Raw genomic sequence first — 22363 nt, 5'->3', positions numbered from 1 at the left:
ATGACCAAATCTGCCAAAGGTCAGCAATTTCAACAGATTAACTACTACTGAACAGGGAAAATGACTCTAACAGTTAATAGTACCATGTCTATGTTTCATATAAAATTTTCTGTGATTAGGAGAGAAGATAGGTTATAAAGTTTTTTAATCTAATGCAAGTTAAAGCACTATGTGACTACTGAATACATGACATTAAGGAATCTTCAAAACTGACAGCCACCTTTGAATTAACTAATTTCACTGAATTCAAAGCTGGAATTAGACTTTTTATCACCCTTTTCTTAAGAAAAAACAAGCCAGTTCAAAAATGAAGAGGTACAAGGGAAGAAGCCATTAGTTTGTCAAACCCTAAGTCAAATAAAAACACAAAATGCTACTTTATACCCAAGAAGTTCCATATCAATCTATTATGAGCATAAAGATTAGAGTAAATAAGAAATCACTAACATATTTTAAACGTTTACTCAAAGAAGAAAAAGAAAGGAAACAAGGAAGGAAAGAACTAGTTAGCTAGCTCCAGGTAGATGAATTAAATAATACTTGAAATATTTAATCTTCTTCTACTGGGAGTAACGTATCTCAAAATAAGAGACTGACTTCTATCATAAAGAGTTAAAAAAACAACTACAGGTAGAAGATTTTTCCCCCCAACTCTATACATCAGTATAACATGAGAAAATAATTCACTTAATATTCAAGGCTGAACTTGAAGCCCAGAATTTGACATAGTTCTTTGCATTTCAAGATAAAAACCACTAATCTTAAAGTTGTTCTCCTTCCTTGTTCTTTTCCACTTGTTTCTCTGATCAGTATTTTAAGTGCTGCTTTTAACAAGTTGTAGTCAATGTGGGAACCAATCTGAAGGGACTCCAAATGGCCAAAGATAGTAATATTTTAGCATCAAGAAAAGGTATAAAAAGTGTTATCTCCCAGTCTGCAATGGACTGAAACATAACTATCCTAAAATCCATCAATTTACACTATAGGGAACAATGATGATTTAAAAACAAAAACAAAAAAACCCTGCAAGTCACCTTTAGAAGTTGCTAGGGCATCAACTCATTCTCATTCTCAATTCTCATTTCCCAAGGTCAGAAAATAAAGGAAAAGAAATCAAGCATTATCCTGACTCCTATATGAACTATATATTTTAGGGTAACCTCACAATTGATGAAAGTTCTTTTCCATAGAAAAATTCCAGCTAAAAAATGTAAAAGGAATGACAGAGCATCACCATTTTGCAACCTCTGAAGAAACACTTAGGTGATGATCAAAGGCTGCTAAGCCATTAGGTGGATCTGGCAGACAACCTCACAAAGGAAATAACCAGACGTGTCTCCTGATACGGTGCAGCAGAAATACAGAACCAAACAGCAAAGCAAACAAACAACCAGATCAAACCCCTAAATTCCACTTTATAGGAAATTCAGAGAATAGAGGAACATGTTAAATACCACCATGGAGAAGAAACCATCGAGGTCCAGAATGTGGGATATTCAACAGAACAAAGTTTCTTCAACAAATAAATGTGAAGGAAAAAAAAAAAGAGGATGGGGAAATGGTTCCATATTAAAAGACATCAAACAAATGACGGACCTTATTTGGACCCTGATGGAAACACAACAACTGTAAAAAGACATTTAAGTCAATTAGGGAAATTAGAGTAATGAGAATTTATAAATTTTAAAAGGTATGATAATGATTTTGTGGCTATAATTGTTTTTAAAAAAGGAATCTCTATCTCTTAGAAATTTCACACTAGAATATGGAAGATAAAATTACTTCTCATGTTTCTGACTTCAATATATTTAAAAAGCAACAAGGTTGCAAATCTTAACAAAAATATTTTAGGTTATAAAAAAAATGAACAACCAAAATTCATCAGTTGAAATACTTGTTCTTCAATCACAAAGTGACTACTGGTCATCCTGCTAAAAATACTTACGTTGATCAAATGACAACTATTTTTTAAAAAATGAAACATCTTTGTTGGAAAGCCAGAAGCACACAATGTTGCTATTCACTTTTTCTGTGAATCAAGTAACTAGCATGAGCAAAGGCATAGGTGGTTTAAAAAAAAAAAAAAGTTACCTGTTTCATCCAATATTTTAAGAATATCGATATCCAGGCCTACCAATAACTACAATGGCTATATGTCTTAAAAATCTCATAAGAAAATCAGCTGGAACTAATTAATTACAACCAATTCTAATGAAACTGAGAATTTATCCCTATTTTATGATATTATATTCTTAACATGTGAGCAGAGTAAGATTATTTTTTAAATGGCTATGCAAATTCATTTTCATAGGTATTTTATCAATCAGCAGCCTTGATAACTTGATTCATGAAGAAATCCACTTCGGGGATATACAATTTAAAAAATATATTTTTTAGACCAGAGAGCATGTAAGTCTTGCATCGTGATTCAATGACATGAAAACAAAAGATAGATTATTTCCATGAACACTACACAAAGAGCAAATTTATGAAATCTACTTAATTATTTTCAACTTGGCAGGGTCTATTCCTTGTTAACAAACAGGTTGCTAGTCATAATATGACTAAAGCTAAAAGAAACTGGGGAATCACAAAAGAAAATAATCTACAGACAATTTCAATCAGAGGTGTGTTTAAATACTAGATTAAATAAATACTAGATTTAGAAATACTAGATTTCAAGGTGAAGCTAAACTAAGGAGTTTAGCTTAAACCATGGGTACAAAAGTATCAGGCTACAATGTAGAACTGCTGGCCCACACGATGATTACTTCTCATAACTGACTAGAATTCCTTCTAGAAGCATCTATATGCCTGGGTTCTTTATAGTCAAAAAAAAAAATCTAGATTGCTATTTAATTAGAGACATCTAAAACGTCATTTATAAACCAATTTCTAAACAAGCTATGTAGAATAATTAATGCCATTTACACAGGCACTAAAGCACAACGTAAGCAGTAACAGTTGACAGAAATCTGATCGGAAACTTATCTATGAAAAAAATGACAGGACGCGACAAATATAATCTTAACAAATAAAACACAAAACTATTACGAAAGGCTATTTTTAGGTTTGCTTTGTTCCAAATTTTGGTGTCAATTTCAAAGTCTCAAAGGCATGTTTTATATGGGAGTTGTAGGAATGGGTCTGAATAGAAATAATAAAAATCAGGAATTGAGTAGCTCCTATGACTAAGAAAAGATAAATGAAGGAAAGTGGTAGGCTAAAAACTGATAAGTTTACACAAACAGTGCTGCAAAGCAGATCTTAGGACCCCACTCAAATAAATTAATTGGTTGTATACAGTCAATATCCCCAAAAAGAGCAAAGGCCCAGAATTTGGGGTGGAGGACCAGTCTTTAGAAAAGAAATCTAGCCCACTTTGTAATAACATAAATCTAAATGATCATCACTGTAAAATATTCCTTTGTTACATGGACACTCACTATATTACTGAGCTTTAGGAAAAAATAACTATAACCTTATGATAGGGATGGCGGGGTCAAACATAATCACTAATTTATAATATATCTGCTTACAAAAGCAACATTACTTTTTAAATCACAAGCTGATTTAAATCTTCCTAAGCACACAAGAATCAGCAATAGAATCTCTCAGTTTTAGCTGAAATGACTAGAATTACAAAAATCCAAAATCTAATTTTAATAAAATACTTTCTTTGAAGAGACAGGGACGGATTCATACACAGCCTCTGATATCCAAAAACCCTTCAAAATATACTGTTGACTACATGGCTAAATAATTCCTGGAGTGGGAAAAAGGTAACCACCAATTCAAATAATCTTGGGGTGGGGGCAATTTTAATATACAGATATAAACCAAAGTTCTAAATGTTCCGATTTCAAGGGTACAGCAAGCCTAGAACGTTTTTTTTCTTAAACAATGTGTTCAAAAGTAAGAGAACTACATGGACCAAACCCATACATAATAAGATTCTCTAACTCACAAACATACTCAATTCATATACCCTGATATAACCCTGTGGTAAAATGGCCAGGCATTCAAAGGCCAAAGCAAAAACCATCATACTAAACTAAATTATTTAAATTCAATAACTTTGTGACTAATGATTGCTTTTGGTGTGCACAAACTTTTTTATTGAATTTTATTTTACTTTTTTATACAGCAGGTTCTTATTACTTATCCATTTTATATGGTGTGCACAAACATTTGATCGTGAAATTTCTTTCACTATCACGTATAAATAATTGACTTTTCAGATGATCTAAAACACACACAAATCAAAAGCACAGACGAGAAAAAAAACACACCACTGTATTTCATAAAAGGAACATAAGATACAATACGGGTCTTTACCTTACTGTACATTAGACCCTCACTTTGAATTTTCACAAAAGTAGAACTTTTTCAAAAGGCTAATATCTATAAGCAAAAGCAATTTGGCATGTTTTATCCAACATTAAATATTTTACACATATTATAAAACACACACACAAACACACTCACATGTATACATACAAATAAAAAGGGTTTTGGTTTTTTTTTTTTACCTAAATGCAAACTGGATGAGGATCCATGTGATGAAAGTGATGGCGGTGGCGTAAGTGAATGTCCTGGAGTTTGGCTTGGCAGAGGCATGCCTATTGGACTTGGAGAGGAGGAAAATCCCAGACTATTGTAAAATGGTTGCCCTATGGGTGCTAGGCTGCTACTAGATCTTTTGTACAAGTCAGAGCTAGTAGATAGAGACTCTCTCCTTGTGGCACTACTACTTGCAGAACTGCCAACTGAAGAAGAAATAAAAAAAACCCTAATTACATACAGTGTTAACTGAATAAAACCTATCCCCAACTCTTGCTGGGAAATAACAGAAGTGATCACAATAATTATTTTTAGAAACATTATAGAGAAGATAATTACTGTGATAACTATACATACTAACTTATTAATCATAAAAGGGTATAAATGCACCCCAAGAAAATAACCAAATATTTAAGAGCAGTCACTCATATGTTCATTATTTCACACATATTTACCATTGACACATATGATTACTGTGCTTTAATACCCTGGTATGATTTATAAACCCTGAAATTGTAAGTTGTCTGCTTTAGGATATGCTAGAGATTAAATTCCAATAAGGTTAAATTTTGGTAGTATCCTAATCTCTGGAACCAAGTTCTTAGACTTCAACCCAATGCCAAGAAAAGATTATACTGATAAACAGAATATTAATACATTTCCCTCACCATTCACATTTGATTTGGCTTCCAGCTTGTGTTCAAACCATAGTCCTTTAAAGTCCATATTGGCCCGAATATTAGTCAGCTGTGAAGTATAGATGGCAGCTAACTCCTCAGCACTTTTCACACTACACATTCTCCCTATCCTTCAGCAACTAAATTACAAAATACATATGGAAAAATCAAACTTTCTCTTAGAAAACTGATAGCTCTCATTACTGTTATCAACCAAAGACATGTGTTCACTTACCCCTCAGGATCTTCCATTCCTAAGATTCTATTTCTGGCCTCATGAGCCCCTTACTCAAGTAAAGACTGATCAGCCTTTCTTTTCTTATATGGTATACAATTATATCACATCCCTTATTGTTCTACATACCAATTTTTTTTTGTTTTTCACTTAATCCCCAATTCAACTATTAACCTTCTAGTTTTTTTCTTTTGTACTTCATAAAATCATAAAAAAATGGTAGGTTCACATTACCATGTAGCTATGCATGCTCAGAAAAGCAACAAGATCTGGCTGTTAATCAACATATATTTGGATAATCAAATTCTTTACTAAGTGTTTAAAAGGGTTGTCCAAAACTCCCAATTCATAAGTCTCACTTAGAGCCCGTATTTTCAAGTATGTTTTTTACTGTTTCTAAGCCTTTTTAAACTGAAGCCTTTATATCCAAAATAATTTCATAATACATTTCTTAACCTATCAAGTTTTTTAAGGACAAGCTCTATATTCGGACCAATATGGTAATTCTTTTCAAGAGAATTTTAAAGTTTCTATTAGGTTGTGGTTTTCTAATAGCAAGTCAATTATAAATAGATCATAAGGGTACAGATTAAAGAGAAAAATTAAGCAGAGCACATGATGGTAGACCAAGTTAAGCTTATTAATACAGATAGGAAACTTAATTACATTGGTTTTACCAAATTTAAAATTCTATAAAGGAAAAACACCAGGCTCACACTACTGTATTAAGCAAAATATTATATAAACAGTATTCAATCTTTTAAACCAGTGAGTGCAGTTTCTGGAAGACTGATCATGTTTTATTGAAATTCTCACTTTTTAAGATATATTACAGGGAAATACTAGTAACTATATGCATTTTTAATAGCAAAAAATAAACACTATTGTAAGAATGGTTTTGGCAAAATTGTCAATGGCTATATTAACTATGCTAATTTAAAAGGACACTGTCAAAGTGATTTTTCTAAAACATGGCTACATTTAAAATTCCTATTTATTTCAGAAAACAATTTATATGACAAGGAAAAAGACAACAGCTCTCTAATGAGAGCAGCAGCACTATTATTCCCCTGGCAAATAATCAAAGAAACCATAGTTTTGACACATGCGATATTATTTTCCTCTAAAAAGGAAAAGCCAAGCCGAACATTTAAAAGTAATTCAGAAATAGCTTTACTTTAAACCTAACAAACTGGCTCCTTAAATTTTACTATATGCCTAAATTATCTGCAACAGTATGACTACAAAATATAAAACAAAGTATACCTAAAATATCTAAGCGGCTAGACAGTGGAGTCACTAATCATTTATCAACTGTGGACAAAATGTTAAATTACAAACTTTCAGTTGTAAAAGAACATTCTAATGGGTCATAGAAATGGTGATTTAATTACTTTATTACAATGGCTAAGCTTCCTGGTGAGCTGAGTTATAAACTGGGGTATTTAACACTACTAAGTATTAATAATTTCATCATATGGGTAAAAGAATGTGTATATGTTACTGTGTGTGTACATGAGCACATAAACACATTACATTTTAGCTTTCATATAGGTATGGAATTGCCATAATGTAAAAAGGCAATGGGTAGACTTCGAAGAGTACCTAAGTGCAGCACTTGAATGAACGCTCATAAAATGTCCAAGAGGAGGGAGATGACAGGTTATTTATTGGTATTTAGGGGTGGCAACTGTTAATGTCCTCTGAAGCAAGGTAAAACAGAGGTACCCCAAACTGGAAATCAGAATGGAGTAAGCAATGCTCATAAATAAGGGAGGAACGAAGATGATTAGTTTTTGGGAAAGAGGCATCTGCAGGGGACATGTGTAGAGAACAAAATGTTGATGGCTCATCAGTTCCTGAATGCAGGGGGAAGGCTCTTAACAACTAAGAGACAAATGGGAATTTGGAGTTCCTACAAATCTATACCAGACCGAGATTTATCAAGTCTTTTCTCTATTTTTCCTGGATTATTTAGGGTCTACAATCTATAGAAACTAGTTATTTCCACACAAAATTTTTTTTTATAAAGTTATATGTTCTTTTGATTTTCTCCAGCAATCTAGGATTATCTGGGGAAAATACTTGTCAATTGTGTTAGAAACAAAAAAATGAGTCTATGGGGGCACTTGGGCGAGAGATAAAAAGACTAAGCTCCAAAAGGAATGAAAAAAAATCAAACAGGAAAATTAAGACTAAACAGTCTTTATGTTCACTAGACTTTTCCTCAGAAGTTCCCATGCCCATTTCTTTAGGTAATTTTGTATTAGGCAAATATATTTGCCTTTTGTATTTCATTGTAACAAAAAAGCATTCTGCACCTAAAAGTTTATAGTTGTTCTAGACCATCATATTTATAAATATGAATGTTCAAGAAGTTCAGAAGATACTGTCTTAGAAAATTGGCAAGCACAGTTAGTAATGACTGGCATGTGTTAGTTTTGCCATTTTTCACACCAGAAAAGAATATAATTTAATGTGGTGGGAAAACAGATGAGAACCAGATTTTAAGACTCAAGGACATGAGAGGAATAAAAAACCTCTTGAGGTGTGAATAAATGGCCCTGCCCCTCATAAAGAAAAGGCTGTCAATTGTACCAAGAGAATGAGAGTAAGCTGTTTTTCCTCTGTTTCCTGAATACTCTGGAAACACCAGAGACTGATAATACAATGTGTGTCAACAGGGTGTCAGTGCAGGCCTCTTCTGATTTCAGCTCTTCCTCAGTTACAAAATCAGTTTGTGTGGGTAAATTATTTATTTTGTGAAGCTATTTAAAATTTGGATTTCTTAAGGATTATATATAAAACTAGGATATGGGAAAAAAAGTCCTTTTAAATGAACTTCTAGTGATAAAGGCTAAGTTGTTTAATATAAAGATAGGCATATTTATCTTAGGGGTTTCTGTTTAGAACATTACATCATATTTTATTTTTATATATTATACCAAATAGAGATCATTAACAACCGTTAGCATTTAATAAGAATAAATCATCTGATGAGCACACAAAAATTATTTTAAAACACCAGAAACTTAAGATGGCAAAAATATTTACTTCCTCGAACATTAATATTATAGAGCAAAGGGAAGAGCTAGTAATTAGCATAATACATATTATCCCAAACAAACCTTACTAAAACAAAAATTACAGTAATATAGTTCTTAAAGCCAGGGGAAAATGTATTATATTTGAGTAAAGCATGGACTGCTTGAAATGAGTTAAGCATTCCTAAATGTTACAGGAGGTGGTTTTTCAGCTACAAAACTAAACCAATAAACCAGTATCTTATTCCTGTCCTTTCTATACCACAAGCTATTACTGTTTATATTAATATTAAAAACAAATACATATACCTCATGTCCACTTAGCAGAGTACACTCATCTTAAAAAGAAACTTACCTGATGAGCCAAATCCACTGAGGGCTGAGCCTATAGCAGCACCCAAAGAGCTACTGCTTCCAAAGCCAAGAGATGTACTTCCAGGTTGGCCAGGTCCGTGAGAAAATAAAGAACTGCTCTGGGAGCTATTAGTCAAAGAAGTGCTCCCATAAAATGAATTCGACTGCAGATTAGTGCTTGGCTGCTGCGGCTGCTGCTGCTGCGGTGGTGGCTGAGTGCCAAGTGGCCGGAAGAGACCATTTGTGCTGCCTGTGAGACTATTTGCAGTTCCTCCAGCTGCTGCTGCTGCTGCTGTAAATTAAATTTCAGACACTTCTTAAAACTACCCAGAAAACCATTTTCTATTTTTGAAACATCTCAAACAACACCAGAAAAATATTATCCCTGAAAATGTCAGTTACACTTACCAGCTTGTGCTGCTGCTGAACTAATTAAAACAGGTGTTGGAGCCATTAATCGAACTGGAGCTCCGAGGCCAGTTCTTGCTCCAGGGCCAACCACTAAGGCACCAGTCTGATCATAATAGGCAGTTGGAGTTAGTACTTGATAGCCTAGATAATATCAAAATAAATGTTTACCAATGAAAACATTATAGAAAACATATATTTATTTTCCCCCGTATTTGTGTTTTTATCAACACAGCTATTTATACTGTTAATATAAAAACGTTAGTCACCATATAAAAGCAAACACAGCTGAGAAGGTATTAAATATATGAAAATGTACTAAAGCACAAGTAAATTTTTTTCCTAAATTTTAACAGAGATGCCTCTCACTTATGGACAACAAAATGATGAGATATATTCCTTGATATTGAAACCATAGGTAATCAAGGGCTGATGCTTGAAAGTTATTACCATTTAGTCAGTTGTCCCGAGAGGAGAATGGATAGAAAGACTACGGGGAAGTGAGGGAGAATGCTGTACGATTTATTATGCAATTTTAGTAAATTTCTAAACCAAGTGCCTCATTACCAGCATTCCCTTAGATTTTCATTTGTAAGCAGCCCTTTAAAAATTAAATCATGATATAAACAGATAACTCAAAATCATAAGGTTTAACAGTCAATTTGTAAAGGTTCTCAAGCTGCAATCTGAATGAAAATCACATAGGCATTAGTTTTATTACAGCCATGACCACAAGGCAGGTGACAATTTGCATTATTCAGAACGACAGGTGAGTGAAGTTTATCTCTTCACAGACCTTCTCAGTAGGGACTCCTCATCTGAACCACAGAATAGAAAATGACTATTTCGAACAGAAAACTGACTATTTTGCCAATTCTCTCAAGGATGGTGCATAGTAAGTACCACTCAAGATGCATGGGAGAGAAGTTAACTATTTATATATACCGTGGATACTTCAAGGCAATAGGGCTATTCTCTCCCAGAACGCAGGCTGAGAAAGGCTGTCTTATACAGTAACAGAGACTCAGGCTCAAAAGTCTGAGGACCACTTGCAAAACTGCACTGGCAGCCTTGGATACTTTTAAATTTAAACACTACTTTTCCCACTAAGACCAAAACTTTCACAAGAAAAGGCTGTTTTAATTAAATACAGTAATTCTGCTTCGCAATTACCATTTTACTAATACAATGGATATGAATTAGGAGGTCCAGCCAAATGAAGAGAAGCATCGGGCAAAACCTAGGAGGGAATGTAAAGCTTTCAAGCCCTCTCCTCATGGAGTGAACATGATGAATTTGAGAAGATTATTAGATATCCAACTGTAACTGTCACATAGGATATGCAAGTCTAGAGTTCAGGAGAGCGGTTCAGGCTGGAATTATAAATATGGGAGTGGTCAACATAAGGATGGTATAAGCTAAAAAAGGACAAAATCACCAAGAAAATAAAAGGGCAGGGCTTATGGCCTGAGGGTGCTTTACATTAAGAGGTTGCAGAGAGCAGGAACAAGGGAAGAGACTAAGAGGAAATAGCCAGTAAAGAAAGAAAATTCAAACAATTTGGTCTCTTGGAGGCCAAAGAAAAAAGAATTTGAACAAACACTGAGTGATCAACAATGTCAAATGCTACTAAAAGCCATTAAGAGTTGAGAACCTGACCAATGAATTTAGCAACATGGAAGTCATTCTGGTAAGGATAAAAGCCAAACTGTAGTGAATTCAGTAAAGAATGGAAGAACAATAAACAAGTACAGAAATGCTTTTGAGGAGTTTTGCTGTAAAAAAAGGACCAGAGGCGAGCTACACAAGGGGGGCTGAGAGTAATTTTTTTCTTAACCAGAAAATGTACTTGATTAGCAGAGCATGATATTTAGGTGTTTAAAAATTTTTATTGTTATTGTGAAATAAAACACATAAAAAGTACAAAAAACAGTACATCATAATGACTACAACACAAAAAAGTATAACTACCATCCAAGCCAAGAAACAGAAAATTGCCCAGCATCCCACCTCTCGAAAGTCCCTGCTCTACCAGTCTTCTCTTTCCCTTAGAGTTACACGTTCTACTTCCCATAAACGCTTCTCTCTAAACAATCATTTGGTTTGAATTATTTAAAAAATTTTAGGTACGATTCATCCATGTGGTTATACAGAGATCTTCTAGTTTCCATCTTCATTATTGTGTAGCACCTCATTGGACAAACACCACAATGAATTTATCCGTTCTACACTTACACGGTTGCCAGTTTGGGGCCACTGCCGACAGGACTGCCATAAACATTTTTGTATATGTATGCTGGTGTGTTATGTATACGTATTTCTCTAATCTAAGGTATATATCTAGTAGTTGACACCCTGGGCCAAAGGGCATGTGTATTTTCAAACTTTGGCAAATAATGCCAAGCTGCCTTCAAAGTGGTTGTGCAAATTTACATGCTTACCACCTTGGTATTAGAGTTCCCATTGCTCCATGACTTCAGTAATACTTGATAATGTCAGACTTTTAAAAACTGGCCAATCTGAAAGACAGGCAGAAGCGTTCTGTTGTGGTTTTGATTTTCTCTCCCCATAAGGAGGCTGAGCATCTTTTCATATGCTAATTAGGCACTGGGATTTCCTCTGGGGAAACAGCTGTTCAAGTCTCTTTCACCCATTTTCCTATTGGTCTGCCTTTTCTTATTGATTTATAATTCTTTATGTATGCTGAATTCAGGTGTTTCACTGTTTTAATGTATTGCAAATATCTTCTTCCATTCTTAGCCTGACCTGTGATTCTCTTTATGGTGACTTTTGAAGTAATGGGTTCAAATTTATTATTTCCTTTATTTTCATAAAAAAATTTCCCTATATTATCTTCTAATAGCTTTAAAATTCCACTTTTCCACACTTAGGTCTAAAATCCAAATGGAGCTGAGTACTGAACACAGGATAAGGCAGCGGTTCAATTTGTTGCCCAAATCATCAATTTTCTTTATTTCATCTTATTTATAAAACAAGTCATTCATTCCTCCCTACTGCTTTTTGCTGCTTTCTTTGCTATTAATTAGGTGGCCATTTCTTTTGGGAATCTCACTTTTGGAGTCTCTACTTTGTTCCACTGGTCTGTTTGTCCATGTAGTAATTCAACTGCAGCTTTAGAGTAAATCTTACTCTGTAAGTTAGAACAGAGCAAGTCCTTCTACTTACTTTTGTTCTTTAAGAATGTTTTGGCTAATCTTGACTCTTTGCATTTTCATTAAATTTTAGTATCAGCTGTCAAAAAGAACCACCAAAAGAACCCATTGGGATTTTTGATTGGAAATGCACTGAAACTACAGGTTAATATGGGGAGAACTGGCATGCTTAAAATATTGAGTTGCCCAATGGTTTGTTTATTTAGGTCTCCTTTAATGTCTAAACAAAGCTGCTTCCCATAGAAACTGGGCACATTTTTTGTTAAGACTTATTCCTAGGTACTTCTGACTACTGTAAATAATAACCTTCAAATTTTTCATTTCAAAACATTATGGTGTTGGGAGTTCCCTTGCAGTCCAGTGGTTAGGACTCAGCGCTTTTACTGCCGTGGGCCTGGGTTCAATCCCTGGTTGGAGAGCTAAGACCCCGCAAGCAGCGCAGCATGTCAGGAAGAAAAAGAAAAGGCTGTTGGTTAACAGAAAGATTTTTTTTTTTTTTTTTTTTTTGCGGTACGCGGGCCTCTCACTGTCGTGGCCTCTCCCGTCGCGGAGCACAGGCTCCGGACGCACAGGCTCAGCGGCCACGGCTCACGGGCCCAGCCGCTCCGCGGCATGTGGGATCCTCCCAGACCGGGGCACGAACCCGTGTCCCCTGCATCGGCAGGCGGACTCTCAACCTCTGCGCCACCAGGGAAGCCCTAACAGAAAGATTTTTAACCTGATTTTTATATCCAAAAACCTTAACAAAAACACATTAATTCTAATACTTTATCTGCAGATTCAGTTAATACAATCATATTTTCTGCAAATGACAGTTGTGTTTTTCTATTTACAGAACTTTTTCATTTTACTAGAATTTCTCTCATGTTATATACTGGCTAGGCTCTTTAATATAATGTTGAAGAGAAGTATCGTTAGCAGAAATCCTTGTCTTATTCCCAGTCTTAGATGGAACGCTTCCAAGTATTTCCTATAAATAGCAAAGTCTATCATCCTTGGGAAGTGGGGTAGGGTGTTTAATTCCCTCCCGACTCCCCAGCATATTAAAGACGTTATCTTCTGGTTCATAACTGTTAAAGAGGTTTTTTTTTTTAAAGTCAATATATAAATTTATTATGCTTTACCTGCATCTTTTGAGAAGTTCTTATGATTATTATCTTCTAATGTGGCGAATTACACTGTGATTTGCTAATGCTCATCTTGCATTCTTGGGATAAAACCAACTTGTTCATGATATATTATCCTGCTTTACATTGCTACATCTGGTTTGCTAATATTTGAGGATTTCTAAATCCATGTTCATAAGTCTGATGAGCCTACAATTTTCCTTTTCTGCACTGTTTGACGGGTTTTAATATCAAGATAATGCTAGTACCATAAAATGGCATGGGAAGAACACCCTCTTTTTCTGTTCTCTGGAATTTTAAAAATTGGAATTGTTGGAATTATTTCTTCCTTGAACGCCTGATATCATTCACCACTGAAGTTGTGCTGGTCTGGAATTTTCTTGGAATATTTTTGATTACTCAATTGATTTAATGGTAATGAACTTTAGATTTTCTATGTATCCTTGAGTGTGTTTGGTTACATTGTTCTAGTTATTTGTCCACTTTGTCTACAATTTCCAATTTCTTAACATGAGATTGGTTCCGAATACCCTCTTATGATTATTTTATTTTTCTGATATTGGTTATGTCTTCTCTCTTTACCTTTTTTTTTGATGAACCTCTCAGAGGTTTATCAATTTTATTAGTCTTTTCAAAGACGTAAATTTTGGGATAACCTGACTCTTTTAACTATATGTTTGTCATCTATTTCATCCACATCAGTTTCTATCTTTATTATTTGGCTTCCTTCTATAATTCTTTGGGTTTATTCTCTTCCTTTTATGGTTCCCAGATAGAAACTTATTTTCTAATGTATGCATTGAAGCCTATATACTCCTGCCATTTGCAGCAACATGGATGGACCTAGAGATTATCATACTAAGTGAAGTAAGCCACACAGAGAAAGACAACTATCATATGATATTGCTTATATGTAGAATCTAAAAAAAAAAAAAACGATACAAATGAACTTATGCACAAAACAGAAATAGACCCACGGACATAGAAAACAAACTTATGGTTACTAAAAAGGAAGAGGGGGCAGAAATTAGAGAAGTTTCGGAGTAACATATACACACTACTATATATAAAATAGATAACCAACAAGGACCTACTGTATAGCACAGGGAACTATACTCGATATTTTATAATAACCTATAAGGAAAAAGAACCTGAAAAATAATATATATATATAAATATAACTGAATCACTCTGTTGTACACATGAAACTAACAACACTGTAAATCAACTATACTTCAATTAAAAAAAAAAGCCTATATACCCCTCTTCTATGTTTTGTTTTTAAGTGTAGGCCACAAGTCTAAATATGTAGCATTTTCATAATCATTCAGTTCAAAAGTTTCTAATTTCTATTGTATTATCTTTTTGTTACTTATCTAAAAGACACAAGAGATTAAAAAAGACATGGTCCCCACACTCAAGAATTATACAATTTGTAGAGAAAATAATGTACTATATTCTTAATTCTAAGATGCCACTTATTTTCAGACATGACATTGATCAAATGACTTTCCTTAGGGAGAAATACATAACTCTTCCACTTTAATTTTAACACACTTTATACCTCCAAACATGGTAAAATAATTAAGAAAACAAACCACAAATAGCTAAATGAAACGCAAGGAAGACAAAAGTAGTAAAGAAAGGAGCAAGTTATGTGCCACAAGAATGGCAAAAAGAATGATTACTATTATTTTTCTTTTTTTTGGCTGCGCCACGCGGCCTGTGGGATCTTAGTTCCCTGACCAGGGATCGAACCCACACCCCCTGCGCTGGGAGCACTGTGTCTTAACCACTGGACTGCCAGGGAAGTCCCAGGAGGAATAAGTATTAATGAACAAGCAGTGGGAAAGATTTGGGAAGGCTTCATGGAAAGGATCATATTAAACGATGAGAAGGAAAGTTAATCACAAAGTATAAAGCAAGGCTTTAAAAAGGAAAATGTAAAAGTATATATCCCAATTTTGCTTAAAATTTATAAAAGTGTATTCTAAACTAAAAGTATTAGCTAGGGCTAAAGGCATAAAAGGATATTTGTGGAACAGTATGTGGTCTAGTGTGTTAAAGCATAGGACCAGGACAGTACTGATTAGGTTAAAAGGTATCAATAGTTTGGAGCTATATTAATGAAAATGTTAAGAAGCAGAATGGTATGAACTAACCTGTATTTTTGAAAGGTAACTGAGGGGAGAATAAAAAGATGAAATAAACAGAAGAGATTGGAGGCAGACAGAGTTAGTGGGAGGATATAGGAGAAGCTGAACAAGAATAGCAGAGATGAAAAGAAGTGAACATGAGAGAATAAACAACAACTGGCAAGTCACTGAATGTGGAGCACAAAAGAAAACCAAGAGTTAAAGATGACTCTGAGAATGAAGCCAAAAATTTCTAGCTCAAGGGGATAGCGGGGTTAATAGTGAAATAGGGTAAACAATAAGATAAGCAAATGTGGGAGAGGTGAGTTCATTTTTGGACATTTTCAGTTTAAGGAGTGGCAGGAACATATACACGGTAACATCTTGTACAAATGTAGAAATGTGTTAAGTGTTCAGAAAAGAATCCAAGATGCAGACGTAAACTCACTGGTTTACTGGTATAGGAAAGACAGGTGAAAAGATGAAAGTAGTTAAGACTCTTCCACAGAAAAAATATAAAGTATCTCTGTTTTTCCAATATTGAAACTAAGGTTCAAAGAGGAAAGTAACATGGCCAAGGTCACACAATTAATTGGCAGAGCAATATGGCAGATCTGACTCCAAAGCATCTAGTCACTAAAGCCAGAAAGTCTTTTACATTTAAGTGATATACAGAGGAAAGGGAGACTGACAAAAAGCAATGAGCAAGATGGGAGAGCCAGGAGAGTAAAATATCACACAAATGTAGTAGAGAGGAGCTGCAGAAAGTTGGACATACAACAAAGTTGTGTAATACAACAAAGAATTGAGAAAAGTAAGGATGGAGGAGAGGAAGTCATACTTTGGCACTGAGTTACATTAGAGCTACGTATGAAAAGGAATCGTGGAGGCGGGGCTTAAAAGAAGTGTGGGGTAGAATGTAAATTCTGAAAGGTAGTATAAGAGGGGAGCACAAGAGAGATAAAGCTTTTTAGGATGAAGAGGCAGACTAGCATCGTGGTTATGGAAAGGGAGGTGGCAGAGGGAGAAAGACTGAAAATACAAGACTAAAAAACAATGATGGCATATATAATCAAGCAGAAGGATTGAAAGTCTATAATCAATACAGTACAAGGAACAGGGATTTGATGGATGAGAAGTGAAGGACAGAAGGTGGAAAAGCTAAGGACTGCATGAGATTTGAAGAAATAAACAATTTTCTAAGCAAGCTTTTGTATTAGCTTTATATCTTTAAACCATATAAAGATATAACACATAAAACTTTATATCTATGTAACTATTTGAATAAGGGAGAATTATTTCATCATAGTCCTGGGCAGAATAAAGTATAGAAGGTATTAGAGAAAAGTTTTACAGTGAGGGAATCATATGAACAGTCAACAAGTCACTTAGGCACACAAATATTATTTCTAGTAAAGCCCTTTTTGTGAAAATGATTTTTACATTTTACAGTTGTAAAGGGACTAAATGTTGTGGCTTAGAAGGTTAGGTAAAATAATTTGGTTTTTTTCCCTAAATTTAATTGCTTTTAATTTTCTCATCACTCCAAAGACAGTCAATGGTTTTTAGACAAATATCGTGTAAAAAGTGGTTTTCTTTTAGGAGTACCAAGATAGAGTTCACTGATGAACAAAACAAAACAAAAAAAGCAATAAAGAGCTTTCTTATAGAATGGAAAGAAGTGAACATAAAAATAAATTTTGAGAAGACCAAAGCTGATAAAATTAATAGCAAAATACCTTGACGTTTTTAGTAAATAAGAACATGAGGTGAATATGAGGAAGAGGAGCAAAGGCATTTATAAGAAATGGGTAATAGGCCCAGCACCAAAAGTCTAAAACAATAAGCAATAAGTTAAAGGGAGAAGCAAATAAACACAGGTCAGAAGCATTCTCTTAAATCAAAATCCTATTTAGAATCTAGTAAGACAGGACTGTTGTACTCCATGACTCTTCTCCCTTTTCTATTTATAGCTAAAACCCAAGAGGAACCCAGAATGGTCTTAGCAGTGGCTTTCATAAACTCCCAGCTCAGTTCTTTTAGCCCTGTTCCATGTCTCTCCACATGCCTACAACTTCTGCTTCACAGTCCATTTCACTAAGGGCTGCTTTTGCCAGGGTCTCTAATCTACAGCAGCTCTGGGAGAGCAGCTTCCATGAAGCAAGTATACAGCTGGGGTAAAAAAGGAAAATAATGAGAATGCCCCCATTCTATTATCATTTGTACTCCAGGGACAGCAATATTAACATCCTTTTTTTCATTCAGTAGGCTAAACAAGACGATAAACTCAGACCTTAGAATTTCAGAGAGAACAGAATGAATGTAATTGATACAGAACTCCTCAAAATAATATACAGAAATATTTAGCAGCATGTAAAAAAAACCCCTCAATCATGTAAGTCAGGATCGTTTCCAATGCATTAAACACATCTCCTAAATGATCTGAATAGAAAATCTATCTACAGTACAATTAATGAAAACTGGAACACGTATTTGATTAATCAGTATAGTTGACTCTTAAACAATGCAGGGCCTGGGGCACCAACCCTCTGTGCAACTGAAAATCTGCAAATAACTTTACAGTTAACCCTCCATATCCAATACTTTGCACCCGCAGGATTGAAACAACCACAGATTGTGTAGTACTATAGTACATATTTATTGAAAAAGATCCACATGTAAGTGGACCCACGCAGTTCAAACCCATGGTTGTTCAAGGGTTAGCTGTAATCTACAGCTGAAGGAGTAACTACTCATATACCGAAAGTGAAAAAATGGCATGCTTGAAAGTGAGTCTTTAGGAATGAAGAGAAATGAAGGAATAGAATGGGAAGTGATGCATTATCTACGGACATTCAAATGTAGCCTTTAAAAACATAACAAGTGCTAATAGATAACTAATAAGAACCTGCTGTATAAAAATAAAATAAAATAAAATTCAAAACAACCAAACATAACAAGTGCTGCTTCATTAGCTTAAGAAAAATACCTTCCTTCCATCTTCCACTGTTTAATATTAAAGTACTAATTTTGTATTTAGTTTCACAAATTTACTTCACAAAAAATGTACTTTGTTGGCCTTTTCTAAAAGTTGTACTGTGGCAACAGGCAGAAAACTTTAGTAAATGCTGATGCCATTAGGTTATAAAAACCAACAGGTTAAAATACTATATAAATGTGCTAAACAAGACTGAGCAATGTTCTAAGTGGAAAATGTTAGCTGTACACTTTTCAACATTAATTAATTAAATGACTAACTATCCTTGTAAGGCAGAAATGGCAAATAGGTTTTGTTTGACATACCACCTAATGGTTTTATTTCTTAAAGCACTGCATTAAGAATTCTGGGCTGAGGGCTTCCCTCGTGGCGCAGTGGTTGAGAATCTGCCTGCTAATGGAGGGGACACGGGTTCGAGCCCTGGTCTGGGAGGATCCCACATGCCGCGGAGCAACTAGGCCCGTGAGCCACAACTACTGAGCCTGCGTGTCTGGAGCCTGTGCTCCGCAACAAGAGAGGCTGCGATAGTGAGAGGCCCGCGCACTGCGATGAAGAGTGGCCCCCGCTCGCCACAACTAGAGAAAGCCCTCGCACAGAAACGAAGACCCAACACAGCAAAAATAAACACATTTATAAATAAACTCCTACCCCCAACATCTTAAAAAAAAAAAAAAAAGAATTCTGGGCTACACTCCACTGGAAAGACGCTTTGATTTACACCATAAACAGACTTAAGAAAAAAAGGTTTTTGAGAATTCTAACACATATTTGCCATCCCTGTCATTATCTCGCAAGCAATACTGATTTCAACTATTGGCACCTGAGTTGTAAATAATGCATTGCAGGGTAGGCAAGATTTAAAGACATTTCTTGATTTTTCTCACTCCTCAGTGTGAGAATCTACATTTAACATTTTAAGTCTATTCAAATTTCCACAATTAACCAACTATATACCTGGCATGCCGGTAGCAAGACCCTGACCAAAAGCCAAAGTTGGATTTGCTGCTGCAAGTGATTCAGCTTGCTGCCCTTGCTGGCCCTGATTGGGAGTAAGAGGGCGCTGACCTGCTCCAGCACGAAGAACCTACAAAGGACAAACAATTTCCTTAAAAACGAAATTATAAAATAACAAATTTATCTCAGACAACTCTGTATATATCACAGATAGCCTTTGGATATTCTTTGAACATATTTACATTCAATGAAATGTCAGTTTATCATAAAAAAATACAAATAACGTAACACCAAAAACATAATCTATTAAGCAACATGGTAGAGGGTCTTCAGGAACAATTATTTCTAGTATTTGTGCTCTTTAACCTACCAAAGTAGTATTAAAATGAGAGACAGATATTTGGGCGGTGAGAAGGGAATGGCAAAATCTTACATGAAGACAAAAGTTTAAATTTTATTATTTTCTAAGACTGAAAACTCTAAATTAAGTATAATTATTCAATTAGTCTGGTTCGAGATTGTGGTGCAGAGTGAAAACTTCAAATTGAACCAAGTTTTCAGAATTCAGAAGCTTTAATTAAAGTGAGTAAAAAGCTGCTTTTTACTGTAAAACCTTAGGGTTAAGAAAGGAACAAAAGATTTCATCAAAAAATGTGAAAACTCTTAAGGCTGGTCAAACTGCTTCGTAATACATAGTTGTTGTAGTGAATATATACACAAGCATGATACACATTAATTTCACAAAGGTAAATACTTAAACAATTCAGGACAAGGGAGATTCATCTTAAGTCCATCCGTGTAAGTAAGCATCACGCACAGGTATATGTGATGTTTAGGCAATGTGATATTTTTATCTGCCCAAAGAAGACACAGATTTAAAAAGAATTTATTAAATGGTGCTGTGGTATCATCTACAAGGACTGAGCTAAAGGACAGCTTTAACAGAATATCAATATAGTTTAAAAGAAAATTCAACTGCCAAGTAACACTATACTTGTCATTAAGTTGCTTCTTTGGTATAAATATGATAAATTTGGGGTTTCCCTGGTGGCACAGTGGTTGAGAGTCCACCTGCCGATGCAGGGGACACGGGTTTGTGCCCCGGTCCGGGAAGATTCCACATGCCGCGGAGCGGCTAGGCCTGTGAACCATGGCCGCTGAGCCTGCGCGTCCGGAGCCTGTGCTCCGCTACGGGAGAGGCCACAACAGTGAGAGGACCGCGTACCGAAAAAAAAAAAAAAAGATAAATTTGACAAACAGAATTCTGGAATTTTTATCAGAATTTTTCTTTTACATTTATTTATAAAAATAGTTCCAGAAAAGTGGCTGAAATTTAAAAAAAAACCTTAAAAATAAACATTTTCTGTTTTAAGAAATCTAACCTTTAGTGAAAATATTTCACTTTCCTCGCTTAAAAACAAAGTACCCAGTAATCTCCTTTTTCTGGTCAGAAATATATTAAGTTAATATTTAAAATAGCAATTTAAATACCCAGAAGAAAATGAAATGACAATTACTTTGACAGAAACATTATGAGCACACTTTAAGAAGTGATGAAAAGAAAATTTAAAACTGCTAGAGATTTCAAGACAGTTTCAATAATAGAAATGTTGAAGTGGAATACAACCAGATCTTTAAGTTCATACATATGACTACTGGAGGAAAAAAACCACATAATCAATATTTGTATGCCAACTATATGATAAGTACTGTGCTACATATTGGGGAAAATAAAAAAACACAGATCTTGAATGCAGGGAGCTCATGAAATTTCCAAGACTCTTCAGGTAGTATTTAATGAAGGCGGGCCTATACCTGTTGCTGTCCAGGCTGAGCTTGTGATGCTGCTTGCTGATTTGCTGTGTTGTTTGCCGCAGCTGCAGCCTGCTGCTGAAATAAATTGGCTGGATACACCCCCCACGGAACACCATAATACTGAGGTGGAACCACTGCCGGACCTAAACCCCACATCCCACCCCCCCAAAAAAAATAAAAAAAGTCACTACATTTTATAGATAAATAAGGTTAGTTACCATTAGACCATAAAAAAGGGACAGTGCATAAGACTTAGAGCAGATGTCCTTACAATCCTCTACCCACATACAACTGTCTTCCCTTTTCTCTTTTTCCCAGTTTTACTAGAAAGTCTCACTGAGGTATGGATTATTAAAAAAGAAAGTATTCAGAGGTGACAGCAGTCGTCTTAATGAAAAGATGTGAACTAAACTCAAGAAGACCAATGAACTGACAGGACACTGAACCATCTCTTCAACACCTATTATTGAATGCTAGTTTATGCATTTGATACTGGCAAATAGGAACATTAAACACCATAGAACTATAAGATTTCCTATACTCAACTCAGCATTTTCTTTAAAAAGGAATTTTTAAAATTGAAAACAAAACATTTTTGGCTTTTAATTTGTAATCTATAACATAAAACTAAGGAAAATGTTGGTACTAAGCTTGCTACAACTGTATTTTAATTGTAAACTGTGACTTTTAAAATATTCTTCATATCTGAAACAGAATTAGTTACAATTCTCACAAAACAATTGAAAATCATGTAAAAACAAATGAAACATCAGTGTCTTTATGGTTAGGAAGATGGAACTAGTAAGTTAAGAAAGAACTATGAAATATAATCATGGACATAGACATAAAAAAGCAAACCAGGAAAAACAGAATGAATTCT

At 34.8% G+C, this 22363-nt stretch overlaps 1 protein-coding gene across 8 annotated transcripts in view; it reads right to left on the bottom strand.

Moving 5' to 3' along the window:
• The window catches only part of PUM2 (pumilio RNA binding family member 2), a 92276-nt gene that overhangs the window by 24506 nt on the left and 45407 nt on the right, over window positions 1–22363 (bottom strand). For 5 of the 8 annotated variants that reach the window (XM_060027048.1, XM_060027049.1, XM_060027050.1 and 2 more), the window contains 5 exons: window positions 21484–21626; window positions 19669–19798; window positions 9282–9425; window positions 8875–9165; window positions 4533–4769 (listed from right to left, as the gene is read on the bottom strand). In XM_060027048.1, the coding sequence (XP_059883031.1) occupies window positions 4533–4769; window positions 8875–9165; window positions 9282–9425; window positions 19669–19798; window positions 21484–21626 (945 nt within the window). The remainder of the gene's footprint in view (window positions 1–4532; window positions 4770–8874; window positions 9166–9281; window positions 9426–19668; window positions 19799–21483; window positions 21627–22363) is intronic. The other 3 variants (XM_060027052.1, XM_060027053.1, XM_060027055.1) reach the window with 1 other exon arrangement.

This window comes from Delphinus delphis, chromosome 12 (genome assembly GCF_949987515.2).
Source record: "Delphinus delphis chromosome 12, mDelDel1.2, whole genome shotgun sequence".
In the NCBI taxonomy this organism is placed as follows: domain Eukaryota; kingdom Metazoa; phylum Chordata; class Mammalia; order Artiodactyla; family Delphinidae; genus Delphinus; species Delphinus delphis.
The sequence above is the reverse complement of the archived record's forward strand: the minus strand, read 5'-3'. Positions and strand labels throughout refer to the sequence as shown.